The sequence below is a fragment of the Oncorhynchus keta genome, chromosome 11 (assembly GCF_023373465.1).
Source record: "Oncorhynchus keta strain PuntledgeMale-10-30-2019 chromosome 11, Oket_V2, whole genome shotgun sequence".
NCBI lineage: Eukaryota > Metazoa > Chordata > Actinopteri > Salmoniformes > Salmonidae > Oncorhynchus > Oncorhynchus keta.
Genome location: NC_068431.1, coordinates 54,175,836 through 54,195,990, shown reverse-complemented (window position 1 = coordinate 54,195,990; position 20,155 = coordinate 54,175,836). Strand labels below are relative to the sequence as shown.

The 20,155-nt window shown below is 43.4% G+C and overlaps 1 protein-coding gene across 12 annotated transcripts in view; it reads left to right on the top strand.

The window, feature by feature from the left end:
• Positions 1-699: 699 nt before the first annotated feature.
• Positions 700-20,155, top strand: part of phldb1a (pleckstrin homology-like domain, family B, member 1a) — an 84,287-nt gene continuing 64,831 nt past the window's right edge. For 4 of the 12 annotated variants that reach the window (XM_052457461.1, XM_052457468.1, XM_052457466.1 and 1 more), the window contains exon 1: positions 702-1,696. In XM_052457461.1, the coding sequence (XP_052313421.1) occupies positions 1,562-1,696 (135 nt within the window). In that variant the 5' untranslated portion in view covers positions 702-1,561. Of the gene's footprint in view, positions 1,697-7,323; positions 7,614-14,854; positions 14,987-20,155 lie in introns of those variants that run through there. The other 8 variants (XM_052457469.1, XM_052457460.1, XM_052457459.1 and 5 more) reach the window with 7 other exon arrangements.

Genomic DNA, 20,155 nt, shown 5'->3' with positions numbered 1-20,155 from the left:
AAGTATTTTCAGAATCATGCGCTTTACCAAGGTTACTTGTTGTCATTTCAATAATCAGTTATCTCGTGACTGCATATAAAAAATGGTTTCCACAATCAGTGTGTTTGAGTAGTGATAGATGTGGTACTATGTTCTGTGATTACTAGAGTAGTGACAGCACGCGGGGGGGGGTTTACATGATTTGATATGGAATGGATGTGCAAGTGAACTTCAAGACCAGAGTTTAACGTTTGTCACGTGCGCCGAATACAACAGGTGTAGTAGACCTTACAGTGAAATGCTTACTTACAGGCTCTAACCAACAGTGCAAAAAAGGTATTAGGTGAACAATGTGTAGGTAAAGAAATAAAAAGACATTGGAAAAATAACAGTAGCGAGGCTACGTACAAGCACCGGTTAGTCTGGCTGATTGTAGTAGTATGTAGATATGGTTAGTGACTATGGATATATGATAAACAGAGTAGCTGTAGCGTAAAAGAGTGGTGGGTGGCGGGACACAATGCAGATAGCCCGGTTAACCAATGGGCGGGGGCACTGGTTGGTCAGGCCAATTGTTAGTACACACAATGATTCAAATAGTCCCAGTCATGGTGTATGTGTTGAACCTTTTTGAGGTGAAGCTTTGAGGGAGCTGTAGCAGAACGCTTTGCAAAAAGAAAAACAAAGTGATTCTATTGGGCAAGTTCAGGTAGTACCTCCCGGTTTCACTCAATTTCTAAACATTTTCTCCCTACTGAACAGGCGGTCCCATGAGCTCAACCTGCCTCCACAGAGGATATTCGGGTCACTAGAGCAACAGGATGATCCCTCCACAGGGACAGGGCAAGTTCTGATTGAATCTGGGGGGGAAATACATTATTTTGCTTTTATTCCACCCCTTTTCTGTCGTAAGTGCATTTTATAAAGGGATTTCAGTGGCAGAGAATGCATGTCGAAATGATCTGTTTACTGCTCTGTACTTGAGAGAGAGAGAGAGCGTGTGTGTGTGTGTGTGTGTGTGTGTGAGAGAGAAAGTAAGGGATTAATGATTTGGCTTCCCTGACCAGCTTTCGTAGCGTGTGTGATGGAGACACGATCAGGAATACGTAGAGAGTTGAAAACAGGAGGATTGGAGGGTGAGTTGAGTTGAATGCATATAGCTAAATCAAAGCAGGATATTACAACTCTAATGAGAGAAAGACAGACTTATTATAGCTAGGGAGTGTTTTCCATGCGCCTCACACACACACTAATGCATGGAATTAGTATCTGGAGAAGGTTAGAGAGGCAGCAACTTCCTTATTTGAGTGCGTGGGACGAGAGAGCGGGTGTGTCGCCTTTTGGAAATTAATGGACGTACTGTTTGGTGTGTGACGGACAGTGTCTCAGAGAGAGAGGTATGTCGGATGGTGGCCACAACCCGAGGGCTCTCCTGGAATAAAGTGTTCTCTGTTATTAGTTCTGAGGAAGAAGCTCTTTCTTTTGGACTATTGGCTTTCTTCCTCTGTATTTCTTATTGTGGCTGGGGTGTGACAGTCGTGGAGTGAACCTGTAAGGAAAACTAAAGGGGAGACACCTGGGGATGTATTGTGATTCTCAGTTGGATGATGGCACAAAGACAGGGATGATGATTATCCCAGGATACTGCAGTGACAGAGGAGAGGCTTTCTCCTCACACCCAGCACCCAGACTAAAGCTCAAGAGGGTCAGATTCAAGGTAAGTTATTAGTTTTTTATTTGGCATCATATTACGCAATGCAAGTTTATTTTGTTACTGATCACACAAATATTGTGTTTTATTGGGTGTATTCATTTAGATATGATGTATGCTAGATACACTGATGTGCAGATGCAGCTGTACTAGTAGGCATACTTTAAAATTAAAAACACTGATAATTTCTCCCTGATTTTATTTTTATTCATTTAGCTTAGGTTTATTTCAACATCTTGGTACATATGAAGAAACACAGTGCCATTAACGGTATTCCCACCCGTTTTACTTTTTTCACATTTTTCTGGTACAGACTGAATTTAAAACGTATGGATTATATTGGATAATTTGATGGTCATTGGGCTACACATAATACCCTGTGATGTCAAAGTGGAATTGTGTTTTTCAACATATTTTACCAATTTAAAAATGTACAGCTCATGTCCTGTATCAATAATTATTCAACCCCTTTGTTATGGCAAGCCTAAATAAGCTCAGTAGTAAAAATGTGCTTCACAATTCACATTTTAAAGTTGTATGGACTCACTCTGTGTGCAATAATAGTGTTCGTGATTTTTTTAATGACTACCTGATCTCTGTATCCCAAACATACAATTATCTGTAAGGTCCCTCAGTCGAACAGTGAATTTCAAACAGATTCATTCACAAAGACCAGGGAGGTTTTCCAATACCTCGCGAAGAAGAGCACCTAGTTGTACAGGGGTAAAAATAAATAAGCGGACATTGAATATCCTTTGAGCATGGTGGATGTTGGATTAATACACCCAGTCACTACAAAGATACAGGGATTTCACCATGAGGCCAATGGTGACTTTTTAAAACAGTTAGAGTAGAGTTTTAATGGCTGTGATAGAATGAGTTACTCCACAATACTAACCTAATTGACAGAGTGAAAAGCAGGAAGCTTGTACCGAATTAAAATATTCCAACAGATGCATTCTGTTGGCAGCAAGGCACTAAAGTAATACTGCCCCCAAAAATGTAACTTTTTGTCCTGAATATATAGTGTTATGTTTAGGGCAAATTCAATACAACACATTACTGAGTACCGGTCTCCATATTTTCAAGCATAGTGGTGGCTGTATCATGTTATGGGTATGCTTGTAATCGTTAAGGACTGGGGAGTTCAGGATAAGAAAGAAACAGAATGGAGCTAAGCACAGGCAAAATCCTATGGGAATACCTGGATCAGTCTGCTGTCCACCAGACACTGGGAAATGAATTCACCTTTCAGCAAGACAATCACCTAAAACACAAAGCCAAATCTACTCTGGAGTTGCTTACCAAGAAGACAGTAAATGTTCCTGAGTGGCAGAGTTATAGTTTTGACTTAAATCTATTTGAAAATCTATGGCAAGACCTGGAAATAGTTGTCTAGCAATGATGAACAACCAATTTGACAGAGCTTGAAGAATTTTGAAAAGAATAATGGGCAAATGTTGCACAATCCAGGTGTGTTAAGCGCTTAGACTTACCTACCGAGAGAGACTCACAGCTGTAATTGCTGCCAAAAGTTATTCTACAAAGTATTGACTCAAGGGTGTACTTGTGTAAAATGATATATTTCTGTATTTAATTTCCGATACATTTTCAAACATTTCTCTGAACATGTTTTCACTTATTCATTATGGGGTGTTGTGTGTCGGTGTGTAAGATGTTTTAATTTTTTTAATCCGTTTTGAATTCGAGCTGTAAAACAACATGTCGAATAAGTCAAGCGGTATGAATACATAAAATGCAATGTCATGTAATATAAAACACAAGTAAAAAGATATGTTCAGCCTAACTTTAAGGGCAGTGCATCATCAGTAAGTCACAAGTCACAAACAACAAATGAACATACCAGTAAATCAATAGGTTGAGTTAAATGCGGAAGACACATTTCAGTTGAATACATTGTTGAACAACGGACTAGGTATCCCCCTTCCCCTAAATATGCATATCAAATGTCTTCGGTCATAGAGAGTGTAATTTGCTTAGTTTGACAGCCCTAGCCAGAAAGACCTCTGGTGTGATGTGGCTTGTTACAATAGATGATGATTGCCTTGAACTCCTCAGATCATACTCTCTCTCTGTGTAAGGGTTGGAAACTTGTGCATTGGACTTGTGTGGTCTGCTCTACAGAGATGGGAGTGAGATGTAGGGAGTTCCAATGATGCGGCAGAAGAACTCGAAGTTCTGTTACAAACATCATTGCCTGAGTCTCTTGGTCTTCATCCGTAATGATGAGGAGTTGCATTATAATTATAAGTCTGTTCAGCATCAGCTGGGTCCTCTCCATAATAGGTCTTTGTTGTCATTGCCTTCACTGCCCTGTACGGTGTACTTTCCAGCATGTACTCAAGAACTCTCAGCTCAGGTATGTACAATGCCTTTCTTAGAAACCTTAGCCGGCCATAAGGAATGAATGAGTTTTACAGGGGAGATATTTTTCCTGGCACGGATGTGACGTTCTTCTCTTGAGAGAGCAAAGTCCATTAAGTTCAAGAGGTCCACAAAGAGCTCATTTATAAAGTATTTGCTTCCCCTTCACTGGCTCTGGGTTCATCCCTCACTCCCTCTCGTCTACATAACAGACTCTGGCAGATTGGCACAGGGATGAGAAATAAGTATACAATATATAAGGCAATATATAAGTCTATTTTGAGCAGTTTGGATATTAGGGTGTGTTTTCACAGGCAGCCTAATTCTAATCTTCTGCTACTATTTGGTATTTTGACCAATTAGATGCTGACCTGTTCCACCCTCTTCAACCATTGTAGTGATTATTTGACCCTGCTGGTCATCTGTGAACATTTTGAACATCTTGGCCATGTTCTGTTATAAACTCCACCCGGCACAGCCAGCAGAGGACTGGCCACCCCTCAGAGCCTGGTTCCTCTCTAGGTTTCTTCCTAGGTTCTGGCCTTTCTCCTGCGTTTTTCCTAGCCACCGTGCTTCTACATCTGCATTGCTTGCTGTTTGGGATTTTAGGCTGGGTTTCTGTACAGAACTTTGTGACATCAGCTGATGTTATAAGGGCTTTATAAATACATTTGATTGATTGATACATCATATATTTTGCCAATAATTAAACAATGGATCAGAATTGGACTGCCTGTGTAAATGCATCCTTAGTGAACTTGAACCTGTTCTCCGTTTGAAGCAGGATTGGCAGAGGGACTGCACTTCATTGTTTTAGCCACAAGGGGACACTAGTATAACATTCCTCCCAGGCATACCCTCGCTCCTGTGTGTCGTTCTGAAGGCCATCAAGAAATCAGTCAGATGTCAGTCACACAAATATTGTGATGCATTGATGGTTTTTATAAGTCCTATGCTTTAAAATCGATGAATTAATGAGTGTGCTCCTTCAGTCACTGAACAGTGGCGCCAAGGGTGATAAATCCTTGTGTGTTGGTTCATACCGGTTCATACCGGTCATATGCTGTTGGTAAATTCCACTCTGGATGGACTGGACCTCATCCCTACCCCACCCCACTCCCCCAATGTATTGCTAATTAGCTCTCTTTGTGAATTGATTAAAACATTCAAATCACCTTAGAACAGCTACCCCCTCCATTAGCCTGCCTACCTTTCATGTTCTTCATGAGAGCTTTCATTGAATTCTTCCCTGTGGCCGTACATTGGAAGTTAGGGAGCTTAACTTTGACTGCATGGGAAAGGAGGTAAAGGGCTTCCTGCTCTTATAATACAGTAGAACTTTGTCAATTTGTGACCTTACCCCATCTGTTAAGACTCATGGTGAGACTGCAGTGTTTCCTGGGAAATGCAGTATTGTAATGTGTGGCTAGTTATGGTGATTGTTTTGGTATCAGACAATGAAGTTCCTATGGTGCATTTTGAGACACTTTCTCCCATTCCTTGTTTTTGGATGTTAACCGGTGGGCTATGTATCCATTTAGGATGCAGGGTGTCATGTCATTGCAGTCTCTATGGGGGTGCCACAGGGTTCAATTCTTGGACCGACTCTCTTCTCTGTATACATCAATGAGGTCGCTCTTGCTGCTGGTGAGTCTCTGATCCACCTCTACGCAGACGACACCATTCTGTATACTTCTGGCCCTTCTTTGGACACTGTGTTAACAACCCTCCAGGCAAGCTTCAATGCCATACAACTCTCCTTCTGTGGCCTCCAATTGCTCTTAAATACAAGTAAAACTGAATGCATGCTCTTCAACCGATTGCTACCTGTTGTAGAAACATCTCAAGGATGATCAATAGAAACTGGATGCACCTAAGCTCAATTTCGAGTCTCATAGCAAAAGGTCTGAAGACTAATGTAAATAAGGTATTTCTGTTTTTTAAAATATTTAATACATTTGCAAAAATGTTTAAACTGTTTTCACTTTGTTATTATGGGGTATTGTGTTTTCATTAATGAGGGATTTTTATTTATTTAATCAATTTCAGAATAAGGCTGTAACGTAATAAAATGTGGAAAAAGGGAAGGGGTCTGAATACTTTCCGATTGCACTGTACATTTCCCTGCCACCAATAACAATAATTCTGGGTAATTAATGGCTGTCTGTGAGTGGAATATGTTTATAAAGTTAATTTATTTACAATTCAACCCCAGATTTAGTAATGTAGTATACTCCACGCACATTACAGACATAGGAGGGAGAAAGGCCCATAACCCAGTGGAAGGGGTAGAGGGAATGTTTGTGTTTTATTTGTGGCAAAACCAGCATGACGCACCACAGAACTGAACCAAACCCAGGACAGCAGGAACCAATTACGGCGTCCTAGGCAACATGTCCAAGAGAAACAGGAGTCTACAATTTCCATCTATGAGGGAAAAAATGTGAAAATCTCCACTTCTGCATTAACTATTATTTCCGTACTGTCGTTCTCTCCAAGGCTGTCTAAATTTAAGAGCACACCGTTTCTCATTCACATATGTCACAAAGTTTTTTTGTTAACCATTCCAAAATTGTTTTCATAATCTTTTGGGTTTATTCTGGTTGTGTTGTGGTCATGGTTTAGTCTCAGGAGCCGCCTGGTCTCGCGACCTAATGTAAGCTTGCGGCATCAGGCGGCTCGCGAGGCTAGTTATGGTTGGTGTGTTTTGTAAATTATGTTTCCTTTCCCGATATTACCATATTACCTTCCTTCCTAAATTAGATATTACAAAGAGGGATGGAGAACTCTCCTGACAGAAGGAGAGAGAATCTGTCAAACAGCTCAAATTAACCCAGATTATGTCAAACAAGAGGTGCACATTGCTATATTGTTATAGTCTTCAGCAGAAATATGACTCTGGAACCCTGTGACGGCACAAATCAAACTGTCTTATCTGAGTGTGTCAATGTGTTGTCTCATCCTCAGTTAAATGTCTCTCTCTCTGGTGCAGGGGTCCGAACAAGTGGGCTACCGCTCAGCTAGAGAATAAATAACACCCTTGTGTTAGCTCAGAGAGGGAGAGAGAAGGGAGGTGAGAGAGAGAGAATGTAGAGAGAGAGAGAGAGAGAGAGAGAGAGCAAGAAAAGGAGTAGAAGGAAAGGGTGGGTGGATGCAAATGGTAAAAAAAAAGAAAAGAGGGATGGGGAGGGAAAGAGAGTGGTTGTAAGAAAAGGGAGGGATAGAGGGTGGGAGCAGGGAGGGAGAGATATGTAAAGAGGCTGGCTGTCTCTTTCCCATCCTCTGTCTGACAGTCTGTACAATGTGTTAATCTCTAACCACTTTTAGAATGTGTAAACTAAAGTGAACTCTTCACTGGAGAGACAGCATAACAAAAACAATCAGGATACGTCTTCGTAAGGATATCACCAGCTAGGACATTCCTCTTTCTCTCTCTCTCTCTCTCTCTCTCTCTCTCATGCAATGTTGGAATCATGCCTTGTCTCTGAAAACTATTGGATTTGACCATTTCTATGACTAAAAACTCTTCTGAGACCAGGTAATTATATTTTCATTCTATTTGCTGTGTTTGTGTAAGGAGGTATTAAATGTACACTGAATGTACAGCACATTAGGAACACCTTCCTAATATTGTATTGCAACCCCTTTTGCCCTCAGAACAGCCTCCATTCGTTAGGGCATGGACTTTTCAAGGTGTCGAAAGCATCCCTCGGGGATGCTGGCCCATGTTGACTCCAATGCTTCCCACAGGGGTGTCAAGTTGGCTGGATGTCCTTTGGGTGGTGGACCATTCTTGATAGACACGGTAAACTGTCAAGCGTGAAAAACCCATTAGCGTTGCAGTTCTTGACACACTCAAACTGATGTGCCTGGCACCTACTACCATACCCTGTTCAAAGGCACTTGCATCCTTTGTCTTGCCCATTCACCCTCTGGATGGCACACACACACACATTCCATATCTCAATTGCCTCAATCCTTATTTAGCCTGTCACCTCCCCTTCATCTACACTGATTGAAGTGGATTTAGCAGGTGACACCCATAAGGGATCATCGCTTTCACCTGGTCAGTCTATGTAATGGAAAGAACAGGTGTGCTAATGTTTTGTACACTCAGTGTATATGTGACACACCGTGCAACCTGTCTTTCAGTGCTTGTAAGCATCAAAAGGGTATTTGTCCCCTTAGTTTGCAGAATGAGTTTGAGTGAGATTGAGGGAAAAAATGAGGAAAAATGTAAAGAGAGAAAGTGTCAGGGGAAATGGAAAAACTTAAGGAGAGAAATGTCATATTTACTCATCACTGAATACAAGCAGTAGATCATGCATACTTTTGGTCACAAATAAAGGGTAGAAATGGCGATACTAGACAACACACTATACTAATATTGCATTGTGTAATGCAGAGGGAGAGCTGGGATAGAGTGGTGGCTTTGTCTTACCTCAAGCAGAAGGATAATGGATCTATTGTACCAGTGTGTGTCCTAGTCTCACATGGCCCACTTATTCCTGCACTGTGTGTGTGCTGACCATCACAGTAGGAGTAGACCACAGAGCTCCACCAATTGAGCGCTCATATTTATAATTGTGGAAGATCAACCAGGAATGTCTGGTGGCATTGACATTTCTGAAACTCTGAATGCTCAGATCAGATGTATGGTGTGATTATAGTATGAGTGCCATGTTTGTGCTAGTCCAAGTTACACATGTGCACTATAATAGCCAAGAAACACAGCTGTTGAACTCCCATGGCCGGATATTGGTGGAGGACTAGAGACCACAGGTGTGTGTGTGCGTGCCTCCGTGTATGTGTAAGTAAGCCAATGTGATTCTGGGCCAAACCCAGCAGGCTCGGTGAATGGAGGCTTTCATGTGTGGGAGATCAAGCTGCTTCATTGGCACTTCGGTAATTTGCTGCAGCTTTGCATTCTTGAATCAATTGTTTCTCAGACTGCAGTAGAAGAGTGTGAATTTGAGTGTGTAGTGAGTGTGCAATGTTATTTTAGTAAAATGCTGAAAAAGAAGAACTTGTCTTTCTGAACTGCTGTGCTCCCACCATTGGGACAGAAGCACTACGTGTGGATTAGAAGCCATATGTAATTGTAAGAAAAAGCACACATTTTTTTCCACTTCTCACAACTTCTTGTTTATTCACTGAATAGAAACTTGCCTGAAGCTAATTGAATTGAAGCAGCTGGATTATGGGTTTCCGTGGCGAAGCACGAGAACTGTAGTCATCTGAATGTGCTCCAGTTTAGGTGGAAATAACTTCTCCTCTAGGCCAAGTCTGTCTCCATTTAGTACTCACTAAGTCACTGCTCACCGCTGTCTAGAAATATAACCAGGTGTGCAATCCTTATAGTAGCTGCCATGCCGCATGTGTTGGGTTGGGAATATAAAATACACTGAGTATACAAAACATTAAGAACACATGCTCTTTCCATGACAGACTGATGAGGTGAATGATCCCATATTGATGTCACTTCTTAAATCCACTTCAAATGGTGTAGATGAAGGGGAGGAGACAAGTTAAAGAAGGATTTTATAAGTCTTGAGAAATGTATGTGTGTCATTCAGAGGGTAAATGGGCAACTCATTATTAGGAAGGTGTTCCTAATGTTTGGTATACTCTGTGTACAGCATATTTTTTTTATTGATTCTAAATGGTTTTCTTTTCATTGTTTCTCAATGGCTATTTGGAGACAGCTGAGTTAATGCTCATGAATGTGTTCTCTGTTTACGCTTGATCCAACCACAACTCCCATCCCACCTGTGTTCCCCGGACCCCTACCTTCCCAGACAGTGTGCATGCCTAAGTGCTTTAATGCTGACTCTATTCACAGTATGCCTCATAATCTCCAAAGTGAAAAGAGCTCTCACTGCCAAAGGAAAGTGACTGGAACATGTGGAGCCCTCTGAATCCGTGGATAGGAAAAGCGAAGCGTTGACAACATAATACACAACAAAACATTTGGAACCCAAAAATGTGCAACAGTAGAATAATGTGTTCCCAATGTTCTACCATCCCATTTCCCCCTGTCCAAGCCTTCCTTTGAACAAACACACATTCCATCATGCGCCATTGCCAAGGAGGCAACCGGCCTTCTCACATACTTGCACATAAACATGGACACACACACACACACACACACATACTGGCCGAGAAGAACCAGAGAAAGACTGACTCATCCCCAGTATAAGTGTAGCTTTCAGACCCGAGGCTATGAGGCTATGGTATTCAGACACACTGGCACACCGTGCAGCGGGGCAACCATACTTTTTCACGGAAGCAGACCTGGGTTCAAATTCTATTTGAAATCGTTCAAATACTTTGAGCGTTTGCTCTAGCGGGTCTGGAATGCCTGCAGATGGTCTGGGTTTACAGTTTTGGATCTCTTGTATTGGTCGACTAAGTCAGGCAAGCTCGAACAAGTGTTGGGAATTGTTTCAAATAGTGTTTGAACCCAGGTCTGAACTGAGGAGAAGTGTGGTCACACGAGGACATGCTATCCTCTACTGATAATGTGCCCCAGACCCAGACTTTATGGTGAGCATTTGTGGTGGGAAATTCTGGAATCTCAGAGACTGATCTTATACCCAACACTTTGAATTAAGATCCAGAGGTCTCCAAGGAGTCAGTAATAATAGATTGGAATTTTTGATTGGTAACTTTGAACTATAAAATATAGGCTGGACTACCGCATTTGGGACTCAGCTAATTTACTGCATTTCAACAAATTTTGCAACGGTGCAGAGAGGAAAAATGTGCAGTTTTATAATCCTATTTTGTTAAGAGGCTAAAAGAAGATTTTGCAGTTTAAAAGATAAAATAAAAGTAAAAGATAAAATAAAAGATAATGTCCTACTATTCTACACATACCATGAGGCTGAGAGAAAAATGTGCAATTTCAAGACTAATTTCCTGCAATTCTACACATTTTGCTATCATATGCTGTCTGGGGTAGGGCTGTGACGATTATGGAATTTTGGGTAACGATTAATTGTCATGCAAATGGCCTCTGTTATTGTCATATTTTACATTTTTGTTGAAAAACATTTTAAGATTGTAATGCATCATAATGCATCTTTTGAAAATGAGCTATGACATACCTAATGAATACAACACTGCTTCGGTGACACCCCTGTCTCCAAAACAAATGCTTTTGAACACTTGGAACTTCTTCCCAACCGCGCTGTTCTGCTCTTAAAATTATTACCAATTTACCCACTTCCTGGCTATTGCATAAACTACTGTATATCTACTTGAATATAACATTGAATCCCCTTTCTCCTAAAATTAATGTATTAAGATGATTATGTAGATTTTTGGGGGGTTCACAGTTATTGTCCATAATTGCTAGTTAAATTATTTTATGATATCCTGAGTGGCGCAGCGGTCTAAGGCACTGCATCGTAGTGCTAGAGGCGTCACTACAGATCCGGATTCGATCCCGTATCGCCGTCGACTGCGACCGGGAGACCCATGAGGAGGCCCAACGTCGTCCAGGTTAAAGGAGGATTTGGCAGGCTGGGATCTCCTTGTCCCTTCGCTCTCTAGCGACTCCTTGTGGTGGCCGGGCGCATGTGCGCTGACTTCGGTCACCAGCTGTACGGTGTTTCCATCGACACATTGGCACAGCTGGTTTTCGGTTTAAGCAAGCAGTGTGTCAAGAAGTAGTGTGGCTTGGCGGCGTTGTGTTCCAGAGGATGTATGGCTCCCGACCTTCACCTCTCCCGAGTCCGTACGAGAGTTGCAGCGATGGGACAAGACTGTAACTACCAATTTGGATATCACGAAATTGTGGAGAAAAGGGGTTTAAAAGTACCAAAAAAATTAAATGTAATAAAAATGCATTTGTAAAGTTATTTGACAATAATTGTGCTAGCCCTAATCTGAGGGAACGGGTCACATGCCCTGCATGCCCGTTCGGTAATCTGGCCCTGATAACATGTCTTTGAATTCCTCTTTTGGGACTTTGAACCTCTTATGAAAGTTCCGTATCAAATGAACATAGTACTCCTACTACAGTACTTACAGTGGGGAGAACACGTATTTGATACACTGCTGGTTTTGCAGGTTTTCCTACTTCCAAAGCATGTAGAGGTCTGTCATTTTTATCATAGGTTCACTTCAACTGTGAGAGACGGAATCTAAAACAAAAATCCAGAAAATCACATTGTATGATTTTTAAGTAATACATTTGCATTTTATTGCAAGACATAAGTATTTGATCACCTACCAACCAGTAAGAATTCCGGCTCTCACAGACCTGTTAGTTTTTCTTTAAGAATCCCTCCTGTTCTCCACTCATTACCTGTATTAACTGCACCTGTTTGAACTCGTTACCTGTATAAAAGACAACCGTCCACACACTCAATCAAACACACTCCAACCTCTCCACAATGGCCAAGACCAGAGAGCTGTGGAAGGACATCAGGGCTAAAATTGTAGACCTGCACAAGGCTGGGATGGGCTACAGGACAATAGGCAAGCAGCTTGGTGAGAAGGCAACAACTGTTGGCGCATTAGAAAATGGAAGAAGTTCAAGATGACGGTCAATCACCCTCAGTCTGGGGCTCCATGCAAGATCTCACCTCGTGGGGCATCAATGATCATGAGGAAGGTGAGGGATCAGCCCAGAACTACATGGCAGGACCTGGTCAATGACCTGAAGAGAGCCTGGACCACAGTCTCAAAGAAAACCATTAGTAACACACTACGCCGTCATGGATTAACATCCTGCAGCGCACGCAAGGTCCCCCTGCTCAAGCCAGCGCATGTCCAGGCCCGTCTGAAGTTTGCCAATGACCATCTGGATGATCCAGAGGAGGAATGGGAGAAGGTCATGTGGTCTGATGAGACCAAATTAGAGCTTTTTGGTCTAAACTCCACTCAGAAGGATGAGTACAACCCCAAGAACACCATCCCAACCGTGAAGCACGGAGGTGGAAACATCATTCTTTGGGGATGCATTTCTGCAAAGGGGACAGGACGACTGCACCGTATTGAGGGGAGGATAGAGGGAGCCATATATCGCGAGATCTTGGCCAACAACCTCCTTCCATCAGTAAGAGCATTGAAGATGGGTCGTGGCTGGGTCTTCCAGGATGACAACGACCCGAAACACACAGCCAGGGCAACTAAGGAGTTGCTCCGTAAGAAGCATCTCAAGGTCCTGGAGTGGCCTAGCCAGTCTCCAGACCTGAAGCCAATAGATCATCTTTGGAGGGAGCTGAAAGCCCGTATTGCCCAGCGACAGCCCTGAAACCTGAAGGATCTGGAGAAGGTCTGTATGGAGGAGTGGGACAAAATCCCTGCTACAGTGTGTGCAAACCTGGTCAAGAACTACAGGAAACGTATGATCTCTGTAATTGCAAACAAAGGTTTCTGTACCAAATATTAAGTTCTGCTTTTCTGATGTATCAAATACTTATGTCATGCAATAAAATGCAAATTAATCAACTTAATACAATGTGATTTTCTGGATTTTTGTTTTAGATTCCATGTCTCACAGTTGAAGTGTACCTATGATAAAAAATTACAGACCTGCAAAATCGGCAGTGTATTAAATACTGGTTCTCCCCACTGTATATCCGTCTCTAAGTACCACCTCTTTAATAGCTAAACTGAACTCTCACTATTTAACATACTAGACATATCTATTAAAATCCCCATAGATGTTCCTTGCAGACTGAAGGTGGATGTTTAGTGAAAGGTTTCTCGAGGTCCAGCTGGAGCATCCACTTCACCATTCCCAAGAGACTTCCACGTCCCTGGGTTGGCTCACAGGAAACAGCCCTGCTTTCTCGGCCGGATCCTGGAGGAATCCATTCCATCTGGTTACTTGGTTGTCTGCCTTTATTTGTTTATGTTTTTATGATCCATCATCTGTACTCCATTTGTTACATCACTCCTTTGGGCTTGACCATGGGAAAAGACATGAGAGATCAGAGATAGTGGACTCTCTCTCTCTCTCTCTGATTGTTCCTGAGGGACATCACAACAACAGGCTCATACATTCTCTCACATCCTATGGAACGATAGTTGTATCTCTATACGTATGTCATTATCAACGCAACAATGATCATCTATGTCATATAAAACCATTCCCAAATGGTCCTGAAAATTTGCAAATATTACCACATTTCCAGTTTGGCCCCCCCCCCCCTTTGTTTTGCCAACAATACAGAGACCAACAGCAGGAAGCTGCCTGGTGGAATTCCACTTATGACTCAAGGTCTTTTCCCTCTTTTCTGTCTCCTCCTCTTCCTGCGCCTACGCTACAACTCCACGTATTTCCACTGTGGGTCCCCGACCTCCTGTGACTGTCAATGTCTGCTTTTATAAAAACACTGGAAACACTGAGTGTTCAGTGTTATTAGTGGTTCGTATCCATAGCAAACCAGAGTTGGGCTGTTGGGCTGTCCAGCTGGGCTCATCTGTCCTGCCTCAACTCTCCCCGATCAATGGTAGGACTGTCTGTGGATGAGGAACAGATTGGGTTAGGTCAAGTTCACTCTCTCTCTCTCCTTTTGACTTGACCTCATGGCTATTTGTTCTGTGTGTGTTTAGACCACAGATGTTGGCGCTGAACTTTAAATTACACCCAAGGGTTACACAGGGTGTCTGAGTAGGAAGTTTAGGGAAGTCCTGGGAGGTACAACCTTTGACCTGATGGCATATCTACTCCGGAGGACACCTCTGATGTTGTTGCCCCCCAGTCATTAATGACGAGGGTGTAACGTTGCACCCTGGGGCCCCCTAGAGTTCAGCTTAGTGAGTGACTGAAGTGAACGAGAGGTTAGACGTAAACAACCATGTGTCCGCTTCGCTGCTGCAAAAGCTCTGTGGAATATATTACAGAAATTACAAGAACTTTACTGCAACTTGTATTCCCTATGAGTGGAGATGGTGAGTGATTGTCTGCTATACCCGCTGAAGTTTTTGACATGTTAGCAGTATTGACCTTTTATACATCGGGGATCATTGATATACTCAGAAGTCAATTCATTTAAATCCTGTACATTTTCTATTACAGCGCCACTCTATACATGTGCTTTTTAGATGTACAGTATCCAAGTTTTTCTCCGTTTTCCAATGTCCCCTTGTCTCTCTCTTTCCTAATTTCATTTCTCTTTACTGTGAAAGGGGAGCAGGGATCAGCCCAGAGCAGAGCCCAGACTGTGTGGCTGGCTAGATCTATTTCTAGCAGCCCGTGGCATAATTGCCCCCGTAATCACACGTTACAGAGGAAGGCCCAGCGTTTACAAGCATGAGACATCTCTCCCACATGGGTGTGTGCACTGTATGAGATCAGAGTGGCCTGTGCTGTGTAGGAGTGTGTGTGTGTGTGTGTGTGTTTCTGTGTCTGTGTGTATGAGACTATGTGTGTGACACATTACACTGTCCAATGCTCCCTGTCCCTCTGTGTCTGAGTTCTTCAGTCCATTCCTCTGTGTGGATGGGTCTGTTGACTACTGTTGCTGTGTTGTGTGCAGGGTGGTAAAGGCAGGGTAAGATAGGGTTAAGGAGCCAGTGGCCAGAGCCAGTGGTGAACAGGACAGGAGGATACTCTGTTCTCCATGCTATTGGCTCTCTGAGAATCCAACACTGGAGAGGATTGTCAGAGATGCCCATGTGGCACTACCCAGCTGCCTGGGCTGATATGACATCACAGAGAGACCGAGGGAGACACAGTGGGAGAAAAATGCTTTTAGCCTATTTTGCTTAATTACTCTAAAGTTATATGCACAAGATTATAAGGGGGAAAGCAACAGGTAACACCACTGTATTAGTATAGTATAATCACCGGGGCGGCAGGTAGCCTAGTGGATAGGGCCAGTAACCGAAAGGTTGCTAGATCGAATCCCTGAGCTGCCAAGGAAAAAACTGTCGTTCTGCCCCTGAACAAGGCAGTTAACCCACTCTTCCTAGGCCGTCATTGTAAATAAGAATTTGTTCTTAACTGAGTTCCCTAGTTAAATAAAGATAAAAAATAATGAAGTAAAGATAAAACCACTATTTTCATCAACTGAGCATAACCAAGGATTCTCAGTCATACTATCTCCAACAACTATCGTATTGTGAGAAATGATTCCTGAAATTCACACTCGCTCTGTCTTTTCTTGCTTGAGCGAGCAAAGCTCCAAATTCAAGCAATCTCCCAGATAAAATGCAGAACATGCATGAGAGGGAGAGAAAGAGACAGAGGCTTTAGAAAAGTTGTTGTCCGCAGATAGCATTTTTGAGGGGGAAGGAGAGAAGGTGTTTTAAGGTGTGTTCCTTATCTACTCTTTAGCCATAGAAACCATAAAACTGCCAGATAACCAGAACAAAGTCATCATCATTTATTGTTTGCTTTAGGAGTTGTTCCCCACAATGTGGATCTGTCTCTGTCTGTTCGTACTTTACTGCGTTCGTAAGTTAGTCTCACGCGATATCTCAGACAGCACTGGCTCGACTTCGGTGATGCGTCTGGATAGAGATCCGCATTTACAAAATTGACACCGACTGACAGGCGCTATATAACATAATTGAAAATGCTAAATTTGAAAGGTCACACCCCTCACCCTATATAACCTAAAGTCTTGCAATTCGTTACACAGGTCCCTCTCCTCACGCGGAACAAATTAGCCTCTTAATACAACATTTTACAGACTACAATCTAAAACATGGCTGCTATTGACCAATAAACATTTACGTGGGCAAGGTCTGGCACACAAGTGCTTATAAATCAGCCAATGATATTGATATTGTAACACAATTTGGTACACATCAAACCTCCAAGACTCACACGGTCGTGCTATAACAGGCACATGTTTATATCTCTTGGTCTGTTCGATTGAGTGATGAAATTTGGCACACATGCTCAGGGATATGAATCTAGCTAACCCAGGTGATATCTCAGACACCATTAAACCAATTCTGATGAAACATGGGTGAATGATGCATCTTGCCATAGAGATCTGTCATTTGCAAAATTACACTGATTGGCCCAAGGATGCTGCATCCTTCGTGGGGGACGACATATTTACTGTTGCCTTGTTTAACTTTACCATAGGATATGGTTTAGGTTTCTAAAATAACATCCTAGATGGATGAAGTAGGTGGTAATGGAGGGTTATGCTAAATGTTTGTCTGCTTCCGTTTGTGGTTGAGACAGCTCACTGGATATATTTGTAATGGGAGACAATTACTTAAATTCAAGTGTAGAGACTAGAGTGGAGTAGAGATGAGCAGGTGGAGTCTACATAGCAGTCCACACAGTCACTGCTGTGACATAGAGCATTTTATGTGTATGGTAGACTGGTAGCCATAAAAGGTTTAGAGTTAAAAACAGTGTGTGCAACATCAGCTATCAACTGATCATATCAACCGTCTTTCTATAGATACAGTTCAGTCAGTACTCTCGGTAAAACATAACTATGGGGAGTTGTACTCTCGCAACTTAGACTGAAAGTCCCGCCTTCCACAGGTGATAAGCCCGAGATTTGGATTAATTCCATCAATTCTTCCGCTCTTCACCTCGATATGAGCAGGAATGATTCACACTACTAAAAACTATCTGACTTTGCACCAACTAAACTGTCCCTTTGTGGAAGCGCGTGCTCACCCCCTGGACATTGTGTGCTGGAGTTTGTATTTGTTCTCTTAGTTTCCTAACCACAAACCACTGTATTATTTTTTTGATCGTTCGGCCTGGCTGTAGCAATGAGTAAGATGGCCAACGCGACTGAAACGATGAAGGCTAACAAGCCGGGTTTGGGTTGGCGACCATGCCCAAATGAATAAAAAGATACTCAAGTGTGTTGTCTTGTATGTCTCGGCTCGGTGCGTGCTCTGGCTGCTCTCGCTTGAATCAGTTTGTGTGAGAGACTAGGAGATGGTGCCAGTAACAGTGGCTTGTCCGCAGCTGGCTCTGTTCCCCTAGTCCACGGCTCAGGTTCTCTTGACAACCCTGTAACATTCTAGAGAGGGCTATGCTGGTAGGTGCCCTCGCTCAACCCAGCTCCTGTGCATTCTGTCTCCGGTTGTGGGAGGCTACTCAGAAGAGAGAGGGTGGCCAGGTTCAGTGGGTACACACCCGAAAACCTGTGTCTGCCTTGGACAAGCACCGCTTGCCTCTCTTCCCAGACTTGTTGATGAAGGGTCCGGTCCCACATTCATGATCCAGTCCTACGTACACTTTCGAGACCAGATTAGCTAAGCAAGCACTGTCATGCTCTTTGAGACTGCGGTCAACGAGACTAGGTAGCCTAGCTTAGACTAAAAAGTCTACTGGCTTATGTCGGCTAACATGCCTGACTTACTAACTTTCCCACGATGTTATGGGAACCCCATTCCTATTTCCATATCCTGGAGTTGGAGGGAGTGGAGGAAGCGGTGCTTGCGTGCACCTCAGGTGAGGAAGCAGCCAGCAAGGGGCACGGGCCTGAGCGACAAAAGCATTACTGTGACAACAGTGTCCCCACATTTGGTTACGACCAAACAGGGTACTACGTCAGCCATTACTGAAGCCCTGTATGCTTGTAAGGGAGACGGGCTTCATGCAGGCTATACAGTCTCATGGAAGCACAACGTACTGTATGTTGGAAGCTTGTCCAGGTTTAATGCCCCCCCCCATTGTTACACTGTGTTCCACGGTGTTTACTTGGTCCAAGGGTTATATCAATCTCCCCAGGGTGAGAGTAATAAGTTGGGCAAATCGTTCTCTATCCACAAGGAGGTACCCCCCTCCCCAATAGTTGGGTCATTACTGAGATTCATTGCTGATTCGTGCCTGTGGCTCATTAGTCCCTATGCGGTGTCTAGTGATACATGTAATGGGCATCTATAGGCAATTGGCTGTTGGTAGCGGAGTCGAGAAAGGTGCAGGTTGGACATGAATGACCCTGCTATTATTCCACACACAGTCTCTGTAGTTCATATGAACTCTGTAATGAGCTGTCTGTCTCCAGCTCAATACTTTTAATTAGATTAAATTACAAATCTCCCCTATCTGTTACCACAGAAGCCGTCTGTCCCATTCCCAGCTAGGTTACTAGGCGCTTTGTCACCAGTACCTATGACTGGCCAGTAGAGTAACCTCCATGATAATGAAATTGTATGTGTGTGTGTGTGTTCAGCACTGGGCACTGCCAATCGGGGTACATCACAGATCGTAGGAGCCCTTGTACCCAGAGTGGCCCGGGGCTTTAGGCAAACCTTGGCACATAAACAAAACATTTTCAACCCCAAGTTCCACAGTGTTCACGGGTGTCAAAAGGGTTGTGAGTTCAATGAAAGGTGTCTCTTCTCCACATTCAGACAGACGGTTGTCAACAGTGGTGGAAATTGAAAAAATAATCAGTCTCTCCCTGTCCACAAGATGGCACCTTACCCCTTCAGATGGCACTTCACGCAAGGCTCACTGAGTGCCACGACCAATGGGGGGCGCATGCACGGTGTCGCACTGGATCATGGAACATGGACGTTGGGGTCCGGCTACAATTTGTTGTACGTCATCACTTTGCCTGTTTCAAAGTCCTCAGCGCCCGTTTTGGGGGAGAAAATATCCTCCCTTCTCCAGAAGCAGGCAATCCGAGTGGTTCCTATGTCAGAGATCCAGGACGGCTGGTATAGTCGGTGTTTTCTGGTTCTGAAAAGGGACTTTGTGTCCCATTCTAGACCTACGTGCCTTCAACAGGCACTTCAGAGTCGACAAATTCAGAATGCTCACAAGCCACCAGCTAATACAGTCGATTGCTACAGCCATGCTAATGTCCCGTATTCAGTCTCTAGGGGGGCGTGGTGCGGAACGCACTGCATGTCATTAACCTGGAGCTCCTAACGGTGTATATGGCGCTCAGGCGCTTCCTCGTGCTTTTGTCGGGCCAGCTTGTGCTGGTCAGAACCGACAGTATGTCAGTGGTGGCGTACATCAACCAACAGGAGGAGACGAGGTCTCTCTCCCTCCTTACCTTGTCTCGCTCCCTATTGCTGGGGAGCAGTGCACACATGCTCTCGCTTCAGGCGACGCATGTTCCCGGTTGCCTCAACTTGGTGGTGGATCTGCTAACCAACTTATAGTTGATTTACTCC